The sequence below is a fragment of the Rhea pennata genome, chromosome Z (genome assembly GCF_028389875.1).
Source record: "Rhea pennata isolate bPtePen1 chromosome Z, bPtePen1.pri, whole genome shotgun sequence".
Classification (NCBI taxonomy): Eukaryota; Metazoa; Chordata; class Aves; order Rheiformes; family Rheidae; genus Rhea; species Rhea pennata.
Genome location: NC_084702.1, coordinates 36,093,732 through 36,104,441, shown reverse-complemented (window position 1 = coordinate 36,104,441; position 10,710 = coordinate 36,093,732). Strand labels below are relative to the sequence as shown.

The 10,710-nt window shown below is 40.0% G+C and overlaps 1 protein-coding gene across 4 annotated transcripts; it reads right to left on the bottom strand.

Moving 5' to 3' along the window:
* Nucleotides 1-343: 343 nt before the first annotated feature.
* Nucleotides 344-10,658, bottom strand: CZH5orf63 (chromosome Z C5orf63 homolog). Of its 4 annotated transcripts, XM_062600448.1 has the most exons (5): nt 10,585-10,624; nt 10,307-10,391; nt 4,950-5,070; nt 1,698-1,754; nt 344-922 (listed from the first exon to the last, which is right to left on the bottom strand). In XM_062600448.1, the coding sequence occupies exons 2-5, from the start codon at nt 10,342-10,344 to the stop codon at nt 743-745; spliced, it is 396 nt and encodes a 131-aa protein (XP_062456432.1). In that variant the 5' UTR covers nt 10,345-10,391; nt 10,585-10,624; the 3' UTR covers nt 344-742. The 4 variants fall into 4 exon arrangements, with proteins under 4 accessions (XP_062456432.1, XP_062456434.1, XP_062456436.1 ...); XM_062600450.1 differs by lacking the exon at nt 10,307-10,391 and having other exon boundaries at nt 10,585-10,658; XM_062600452.1 differs by lacking the exon at nt 1,698-1,754 and having other exon boundaries at nt 10,585-10,620.
* Between the last annotated feature and the right edge of the window lie 52 nt (nt 10,659-10,710).

Below are 10,710 nucleotides of genomic sequence, written 5' to 3'. Positions count from 1 at the left end.
CACTTTGTCTTAGGCCAGCAAATTTTTAATGAAACTCTTCATTTCTTGCTTCCATTTTACACCCTGAAATTAGAAAGTTGTGTTTGGAGTTAATAAATCTTGCTTCTATTGCAGGTTTAATTCTGTTGGCTCAATCACACTTCATTTTTTCTTTCTTTTTTTTCCTCTCAGCTGTGGCTGGGGTTAACTCAAGTACTAAAGAACTCAAAGCTCATTGTAGTAGATGTGACCGGCTTATGTGCAACATGTTCATCCCATTAAAAGAAAAACAATACATTCAGTGCTCGTGTATGAGTAATAACTATATCAAATTGTAATGATTGTTTTTTAACTATGACTCTGATTCAGTTAGCTTTCTGTCTTTAATCAGGTGTTCTTTTCATTTACAATAACTGCCCTCTTCTCCATTTTAAAATAAGCACTTAGGACACATTGTTAAGCTTCTCCAAAGAGGCCTCTTACAGACCTACAGCTTACAGGTACTAACAATCTGGAAGCACATTTCATTTTATCTGAAAAGCCAAATAATTAGCATAGCAGCAGATGAATGGTACACGAAAGGTTGCTACTCAGGCAGCTGGGTGGGACTACTAATACAAAACAGAATATAGGTCATCAAATTTTTCAAAAAACAGGTACCATAAATTCTAAGAAAAGTAAGGCCTGATAATGAATACTGCCCTTTCACATCATTTATGTTGCAAAATCCTTTTATATCCACACCAGAACAGCTGTGTTTTCTTCACTGGTTTTCATTATTTTGCAGCTCGAACTTTGTTAGCTGGTCCTCAAACTTTCGAATGTCTACTCGATGCTTCATTAGGAACTTCCCATTTAAATGAAATACAGGTATGTCATATTTGTATTTATCATACCATGATGAGTTTTCTGGAAGGGTAATATCCACCTCCTGCAAAATAAACTGTGACAGACAAGAAATACATGTTAGTACATACTGGACACTGAAAAGCAGTATCTGCTTGCTTTTTGATTTTCTTCAGATGTGCAATACTACTTTCTTTTGGCTTTTGGCTGTATTCTTCCATGTTGTAGACAACTTTTGTTGGCATAACACATATATAGCCACAAACTTTGTCTGTATGTCTGCAAAGACCCTCTGTCTAATCCAGCAAGACATACTTGATGCCCTATGCAGAACCACTCTCCTGTGAGCATCAGCCGCAACCAAAATGCGGCTGGCAACACAGCAGCTTCTTGTCAAGCAGCAGAGTGCACTACCTTTTCAATACTACTATTAACAACCTCTTCCTTCAAGACAGAGATCGAAACTGATGGAATAACACCAAAAATTGTGCCATGAAATAAAATACTTGTAGTTCCTCATCTCTCAGGAATTTCTTCCCAACATCCTTCCCAAATAATGTTACCTGCCTCATAGAAGTTGTAAATGTTGCTACAGGCCAGGGAAATATTATTTACAGAAACATAGATTTTAAAAACTTTTGCAGCGAAGTATATATTGATTTCATTTGCTAAGACTTATTTGAGTTGCAGTGTTGGAGAATGCTTTTGGATAATGAGTTTTATGGAAATCAGTGCTGAAATTGTCTTGGAGAGGTCACCCATGAAATAATAAGGGATGCAAATAAATCCAAGCAATCTTCTTTTACAAAGAAAGAATCCTGATCAACTATTCTTTCTATATATGAAATGTATACAGTATTGTAATACATTACCCTTTTCTTATGTGGCTCAAGCACTTCTTTGGCTTCATCACATAGAGGGCATGGTTTCTAAAGGCAAATACAATAAAATATGCACATCGTTTGTGCTGTAAAGTAACATGTGCAGAGAGGAGTGATTATTGCTGTAAATGTGTGTTCCCTCCCACTTTCCACCCCATTTCTGTCTTCGTGTTTTGTAAATCTCTGTTTTATCAGTACAGCACAGTCTAACATAGAGCAAACTTCTTGCATCAGCCACAAAACTTATGCGTTCCTTATCTGCTTTTTTTTCAATCTCATGATACAAATTAATAGTTTTCAATTGTTTTTTTAATAAGCTTATTCATGAACATAGCTTGGAAGATCACACACAGATCCTTTCTTGTATTTAGCAGCAGTGCTTATTGAAGATGTTGCCATCACCAGCTGAAAGCAACTGCCAGTACCACTCTTGTTGGAAGAAGAACGAAGGAATCGTGAGTAATTTCTGATCTGTTTCAGATCCAGTCACTTGGGTCAGTCCACATAACAAAAGAAGGTGGCTTGAGATAACTGTCTGATTCTGCCTGTAACGGATTAAAGCACAATCTTTTCCACCTGCAGAGCTGGAGGACATCAACGTCCAGCAGAGGGAAGTGATAAACAGCTGCAGTGCTTTGACCTGTTATGTGGTCAGATTTGGGGGGTTCCAAACCCCTCCCCCAAACCCTCCTTTCTGAAACTCCTTTATCTTTTACCATAGCTGTACAGCTGACTTCTGCTATCATGCATTGTGATTGTTAGAGCAAGTGCATATCTGAAAGTGTGATTCACATGGAGGCACGTGCTTCCATGTTTGTCATGGCATAATTTGGCCCTGTCCATCTGCCCTGAAATATTGCTCCCCACACACACACTTAAAGCCTTCTTGGGGCTTGTTTAAACAGACAGTTAATCTGAAGCAACGGTTTCTTACTTTCTCTGTGTGAATCAATTGCAGTTAAATATTCTACTTTTAATTCACACACTGATCTAAATTGTCTTTCCTGTATAGACAAGTCTTTGTGCTTTGAAGACCTATGCAAGATGCTGATGATCAACAGTTCCATGTTTTTCTTGATAGTGCTTGTCACATTTGGAGGGATTGAAGTGACAAAGTCCTGAAGGTACGTATATCGGTGACTGAGAGGAACAACACAGAATCCTACTCATCAGTTTTGGAACATGCCAGGTTCCTTACAGTGGAAGTAGGAAACCTTCAATTTTCTTAGGATTGCAGAAAGCTTTCTAACATAATAGTTACACAAAAGCATTTGAAAAACTAAGTTGACTCCTGAGAAACAAAATGATTTTGCTCCTGCTCTGATGGCAAGCCTAAGCATGCACGCTGTACTAATAAAACTGGATCTAGTTTAAAATATTTTAAAGTAGAGCAGTGTAACAGTAGGTGTCTACCATGCTTTATGTTACTTTGTAATAGTGTTGCCTGGGTAGAGTTGTCTAAGACAACCTCCTACCTGAGGTGCACGTTACAGTAGCAAAAGAAAATCCTGCTGCTGAGACAGTAAAAAACCCTTGCCAGAGTGACATATGCTGCGCTGATGGCTAAACCTGTTAGACAATACACAAGGCGGAAAGGACATTTTTATTTCTACAGATAATCCCCATGTATCCTGCAGGCTTAGACTGCCGTTTTACGGCCGTTTTAAGCTGGCACTGATACTGAAGGAAGCAGACCCATCTTCCTGCCACCAATTTTTTTGTGCTGGTATAAGCACTCATGCAGCTGCACAATACAGCTAGACAGGAGAACTGATCTGAGTTAACAGTAACCTTAGGGAGTGCGGAGGGGTGGAAAAATGTATATATTTTTAACCTGAATCAGTTCCTGCATGAATGCTCATATTGCATAAAAGGAGCCTGTGAGAGGAAAACCATTTGAAAATTGCAGACCCCTTCCTTCTCCTCCTCTTCTCTTCTCTTTTTAAAAATAGTAAGGAGGGGGGAAAAATGAATTAATTAGCATAAACTAAGAGCACAGATTAGATTTGTTATAAAGTAGTCTGCATTTTGCTCTGCAATAGCCAGTGATATCAGACATGAAAAGCATTTTAAGTTAAGAGTATATTCAATAAAAGAGGACAGTTTAGAAACTGCTCATGGAAATTTGATTACATACAGTATCTTAGTAGTTTGAAATTTTTGTGACACAAAAAATCATACAAAAAGCTTTTTTTCTAATTATTAACTGTAAAGTTAATTATTCCCTACCTCCTTCTCACCTTTGGATTGTGAGTAAGTTGATGCTGAAACAGCCAGCAGAGAGAGAGCTGCTAACTTTACAGTATGTTTTTCATCTAACATGTACTCCATTGATTAAGAAACAACTGCTGACTTTTTTTTAACCTATTCCTATGTAACATAGGTAGGGATAAAATGAATGAACATTGTGCAGGATGATAAAACTGCTTTAATCGCATCTATTTCTGACAAATACTACCCTCCTGATTTCAAAATTCCCTGTACTTTGCGCATTTCTATTTATTCTCCCCTCAAACACTATGTAAAATATATAAAATGCAGCACAGCTAGTATGCTGTGAAGCAGAAGGAGAGCAGTTTAGGTTTTGAAATGTGCAATTCTATAAAAAGTGTAAAAGAGCTCTGAAAAGAACACTGACCCTCAATGATAATTCCATCCTGGAAAGTGACAGCCTACAAATGACAATTCTTGCTCATCAGATGTGTTTTCCACATATGCTTACAGTCCTCTCTGTTAACACCATAAACCTTTGCCTGCATTTTCTTCTTGTTAGCTTAACGCAGCTAGTAAAGCAAAAGGAGAGCTAACCAGAATTTGTTTTTTCTGTTGCACTATTAATACTACTTTAATATGTTTTCAGTCTCAGAGGCAGTGCTGAAATTCAACAGAAATGCTTTGAAGAGTCTACATTAGCCACTCATGCTTGTCCCAGGAAGATTAGATGTGACAAGGAAGGAACTCATCTTTGCTCTCCAGCTCCAGTTAGAGAATTATTTTCTACTAGTAAATGGTCTGTAGTGTCACTGAGACGCAGCAAACTTGAAATCTCCATTTGCTGCTTGTAACCAGTTGCTTGCTATGGCCACAGTGACTGGTGAGGCCCAGGGCAAAAGATTCCCTCAAGGTAAAATGCGTAATACTAACCTTCACAAATCGGGGGGAAAAAAGCTAAGGCTGAGCCATTTCATGTGGGATTCATGTACATCAAAGGTGAATAGCTTTATTCTGTATACTAACTTTTACCTTGGTGAACAAAGTCAGCACTGGTTTATTTGCACTGGCTGAACAGAGTTGTCTCCTCAGTGGACTAGAAGAATGTCTTGCCAGCTGCATTGTTCTGCTCAGGAAATGAAGCACCATTATCCTGTTAAGGCAAAAATGAAATGCGTAGTTTAATTGCTTTGTGGTAAGTTATAACTCATAAAATTCAATTTTAAGGTAAATGCGGTGCTTCAATAGTAGTTCTAAAATACACGCAGTCAAACCATTTTCCCAGCATTTTTATGTTCAAATTCTCAACACATTAATCAGAAAAATAGTTTACCATGCAGCAGGCCAGAAACAATTTTGGGTAGCTCAAGAAGTGTAGCTCCATTTAAAAAGAATATTATATTTTCTTGCTGAAAGGCCTCTTTTAAATTCTTTAACATAAATGCTGACATAAATACATTACGCTATTTCAACTAGACATGTGCCAGTAAGAATTACATGATATTAACAAAATGCAAAGTGCTGTGCTTTGAACTTCAGTAATCTTACTGCAGTGGTTGGCATAAATATTCTACTTACTCAAAATTATTCCATCAAACAACTAATCTGTACCTAATCAGAACGTTAAAATAATGCTTCCTGCAAGGAATAAAAAGCTGCAGCCAAGATGATTTAACTCTGTAATATTAAAAGCATGCACATTACCCTGAGTCCTTCCTATGACAGCAAATTAATTTATGAAAGATGGTGATGGGTTTGTGGTTTCTTTGGGGAGGTTTAAGTCAATTTAGTGTTGTTGAAGGGGGCCATATTGGAGACTTGCAGTCATGTATTCATAATAACACTAATAACAGCAGTGCTTCTTCCACAGATGCATCTTAATGGATCTTTACAAGACATTCTAGAATTGAAAGGCAAGAAACAGAAGCAAAAGAGAAGCTACACTGAGACTGTTGTCAAAGATCTTTATGCTGTGTAATTCAAAAGTTGTCACCAGGGTCTACACTTGGGACAATCAACTTTCCTTACATAAAGCCAAATTTCACAGCTTCTGTTCAGGAATTGCTTATTTGTATTTTTATTGGCTACAGCTGACAACAAACATGCATTGTATTTGCCTGAGTTTAAACTCTGCAAGTGTGAGGTACAATACAGAACAGTGGCAGGAAGTTGCAATTGTTAAGCATGTTTTAGGATGCTCAATAAAAAAGAGCCTAAGGCCACCATTGAATTTCTCAGTCCTAATACTAAATAATTTTGTTTTTAGACAGATGGTTTTGCCAACCCACCCTCTAAGGAAAAACAAAACACTGCAGAGGATTCTGAACTTAAGTTTACTTAACCGATACGTTTCTAAGCAATAGCTATCAGAAAAAATCAAACTGATGGCAGGACATTGCCCCACCAGCTTTCTACACTGTCAAAGATGCTCGTTTTTTTCAGAGGACTAAGGTAAGGGTAACTTGAGACACTTCCAGAAGTTACAAAACAAATGCAAAGGAAAGGTATTGCCCTTTGAAAAATATAACTGAGTGATCAAATTTCAGATGCTAGGAAAGATTTTTTTTTTCTGGACCACATAAAATATGTGGCATAAAATGGAATAAATTGCAATGAACAGGTTGTTAGGTCTGCAGTATACCATTTAGCTTGGGACAGAAAATGCTCTTCAGTTATGTGTGTCATGCTTTATACCACTAAGAAACTCAGCTTCAACAGCTGAGTGGAATCCTTGCTGTCACTGTAAAGTTCCAGGTGACTGGTGCAGCACATGCTGCCACTGGTGATCATCCTTGGCAGCTACTTGGCCAGGTGGAAATCTAATTGTCCAGGATTTTACCTACTAAATACAAAACTAAGCTTGAAACCTTTTGTAAAAATGCAATCTGGATGACAGTAACTAGCCTTAGTCATATTTAGAAATGTTTACGTCCACAATAAATAGCTGCCCAGAATGGATGTGCTTTTGGCGTAACAAAGTGCAGCATGTGGACTTGTTCACATGCGAGATAAAAATGTCAAAATAAACAGCTCGCATTTTGGCAAGTTTTTAAATGAATATTTTTGTTACCAATCTGGCAGGTCAAATTTTGTGCCTTCAAAACAAGGGAAAAGTTGCTGTATGAACAGCAGAATAAATAAAGCCTATATATGGATCTTGCTCCTTCCTATACACATACATGTGCACAAAATGACTTTGGTTTCCTTCTTTATCCTCCCTTTTCAGGTACCTTCCAGATGCCCCAAATACTGGCTGAAAGAAGCAGCACATGCAGATGGGCAGAGCTGACGGTAAGTGGCAGGGTGGGTGCAAGGAGTGACAGCTGAGCTCACAGGGAAGCATTCTTCTCTGGAGAGGTATTTATTTGGATCTTCCTCCTCTAAGTTTCTCAGAGTACCTATAAACTGTACCAGCCTCTCTGAGATCTCTACCCTCTGATAAAATTGAATCCGGTGGTTAACTCCAGCCAAAACAGCAGCTGAAGGGGAACGGATAAAACAATACCAGTACCTAAGCTTTAGGATCTCACACAAAGAAATGGACTTGTGCAGTGTCTCACACCCTTACAAATTTTAAATACTCATAAGCAATACTGTCTTTGGAATTCAAGAACAAACTTTCACCAAACACCTGGCTGCAGTTCCCTGAGCATTCATACTTGTGGACTGGGTATTTCACTTACATGTAAAAAGGTGTATGAGACTAAGCATTGTTAGTTGTTAATAGATGCCAGATGCAGCCAGCAGGGCTAAAGAAACTTTGCCTTTCCACTGCAAATTCAAATTTGCATCCAATAATATTAGCATGAAATATGCACTGAAAACAGAGTCCTGGCTATCAATTTATTTACCTTTGCAGAATGAGGCTAAGGCCCTACTGTTTTGCCAGTTACAGAAAGATTCAAATGATTAATCTGGATTTTTAAAATGCTCCAGTCATTCTGTGCTACTGCGCCACCATAAAGCAGTCTGACACATCTAGCCCTAAGCGAGGGTGAGCTGTTGTCAGATGACACCGTGTTGCCACAGTGCAGGAGATGCAGCTTGGCTTCCCTATGCTTCTGAAGCCCACGGTTGCAAGACAGCATCATAAGGATGGAGAGTGGGTGGAAGAGCTGCATTTCACCTGTGCTGAAGTATGGTCCTAGCACAGAGCAACTTCAGCTTCACAGGAACGCAACTGACATTCCACTCCAACAGAAATTTGCTTTTAAATTAGTAGGGCTTACTAATCGTATTTATTCGGTTAACTAAAAAGGTTTAGGATAAAACAGAAGAGCTGTGGCTTTGCACAAACACTGGAGGGTTCTAATTATACTGTGAGGGGTTAAGTACAGTTGCTATCGATCAGAAGCTGATCAAAGGGAAAATCCAATCATCCATCAGGCAGTTTTACTGCAGCAGCTCAATTTATCCGAGCAGCATCCCAGAGCCACACGGCTCTCTACTGCATGCAGATTGCCATGTGGGTTCCCAAATGCTGGCCTGCACTGGGATGAATGAAATTTCTGTAATGCTGAGCTCCAGCATCATGGATCATTTCCATACTGATTTCACCACTGGCACTAAAAAAAGGGAAGTGTTGCGCAGACATCCTATAGCCTTCCTTTGCCACGGAAGAATCTATGTAATATCTGTGTTTTATTACGAAGAGACTAAATTTCTAACGCCACATACAAAACCTTTCAACGCAACTATTCTGGAGCTCTCCGTAGCCTACCCCCAAGTAATCACAGAGACTTACTTGAGACACTATTAATACGTAAACGGAAAGCCATGAAGCTTGGAAATGCCAAAACTCACCCTCCCTCATACTATAATAGTAAACAATAATCTAACAAGTGATGCTTGAAAGTCTGAACTTGGCCAGTGCTGTTGCCTTTGCAAAGCCAAACTGGACTAATTTGCTATAAACAGAATTTCCACTGGCTGATAAATCCTGGTCTGCTGCAAAAATAAGATGTGACATGAAAACTATCCATTATTAAGGCTAGATAATTAACTATAAAAACCTTATCTTAGCATCAGTCATGCAAAGACAAGCAGGACTGCTATTTTTTTTACCAACTACACACTTTTTAATGATACTATACACTCTTAAATAATCTCAACTTCAAGTTCATCAGCATACTCTAGCTCTTTGGTTCCGGATATTTTATATGCATAATTATCAGCACATTTGGACATGATTATGCCCTGATTTCTGTATTTTCTATCCATAAACAAGATGATGAAATTATTATGAAGTCACAGGTATTTGTCTACATACACTGTACATATCTGCAAGTAATAATTATTTGATTTTTGGAACCCTAAGGTGGATTTGACAGCAGCAGAATTGCTTGGACATATCACATCTCTTTCTGCAAGGTAACAGTAACACATCAGGAACATGAAAACGCAGTTAAATCTGAATAAAATGTAACGCCCTGAACATTTTCTAGCTCTTTATTTTTAAAGAAACTTTATGAACACCTCTTAAACCAATTCCTACTCTCCATTTATTCCTCATTCTAGTACGATAAAGGGATACAAACTGACGCAGGCACAGGATGGGAAACAGATGCAAAGGAAGAACACATGCTTACGGCCCAGGTCACTGGTGCATTAAAATAGCCTTTCTTCTGTAGACCCTCTTTCAGAGCCAGCTCTGGTCACCAGTGGAAGTGCTCTTGCTGGCAATCTGATCTTGTTAATTTGCTATTTATCGGGTAGATACTGAACAATAAAATAGGGAGCCACAAGAGGAGACCAAGCAGCGTGCACGAGCAGCATACTGTGTCCTATAGCTGCTTGGCTCCACATGCGGTTTTTAACCTCAGAAGCTTTTCAGAGGAGGGTCTCAAAATACATGGGAGCAACTCTTTTTGCAGAGGCACAGAAACACTAACGTGCTTTTAAGGAAGAACCAGGTTTTACACCAGTTCCTGATAAACATATTCAGGAATACCCCTTGCTGCTGTGAGGTGACGCAAAATACCAAGCGACGCATATTCCTACACATTTTCTCCAATCTACAGTAATCTGAGGTAAACGCCGTAAATACGTTGTATTCCCTCCTGCAAAAGATTAAAGGCATCATTTCGTCCTAACGTGCAGCAATTTATGCCCAGTGCAACCGCTAAAAGCGTATCCGTTCCGGACTGCGGCTTGAGGCACGGTGTCCAAATTCAAACCATTTCGGAAACGTCTGGTAGGCTGCTCTAACAGCTACGAAATCATTTCAGCAGGCTAAAGAACTTGCAGAGGCTGTGGACTGTTATCATAAACATACATAATAACGCTTAAAGGCCCTTTTTAAATGTCTCCTTTTGAGCTCTCAAAGGAAACTTTTTAGTGAAACGACCCACTCCGCCTCAAGGGGCCGCGGTGCCGCGTCTTCTCATTACCCTCTGCTACGAGAAAGCCCCGTTTCCTCTGAAGACATTTTGCTAAATCAGGAACGTCCTCTATAGAGCAGAAGAGTCAAGATCGCTTTTTTTAAAAAAAATAAAAAAAATAAAAAGTTAATCTGCTGCGGCTGTGAGCAGCTCCGCTAGCAAATTACCGCGGAGGGCCGCAGGAGCAGCCGCCTCGCTCGCAGCTAAGCCGGGCCGCAGTGGGGCGCGCCGCCTCCCCCGGCCGCTTCCCGCCGGTTCCCGCCGGTTCCCGCCGCGCCGCGCCGCACCTGCCGCTCAGCCGCGGGGACGCGCCGCCGCCGCCGCTTCCGGGCGCCGCCGCGGCCGCAGGCGCCGCCTCCGCGGCGGCCCGAAGGGCTCCGCGCCGTGGTCCGCTCCGCCCCGCTCGGGCCGCC

Coding starts and splice junctions, on each gene's coding strand:
- CZH5orf63 (XM_062600448.1), bottom strand. CDS start 10,344: ATGTCTTCAGAGGAAACGGGGCTTTCTCGTAGCAGAGG. Junction 5,071..10,306: donor GGGCTTTCTCGTAGCAGAGG/GTAATGAGAAGA, acceptor TTGCCTTAACAG/GATAATGGTGCTTCATTTCC. Junction 1,755..4,949: donor TGCTGACTTTGTTCACCAAG/GTAAAAGTTAGT, acceptor ATTTGCCTTTAG/AAACCATGCCCTCTATGTGA.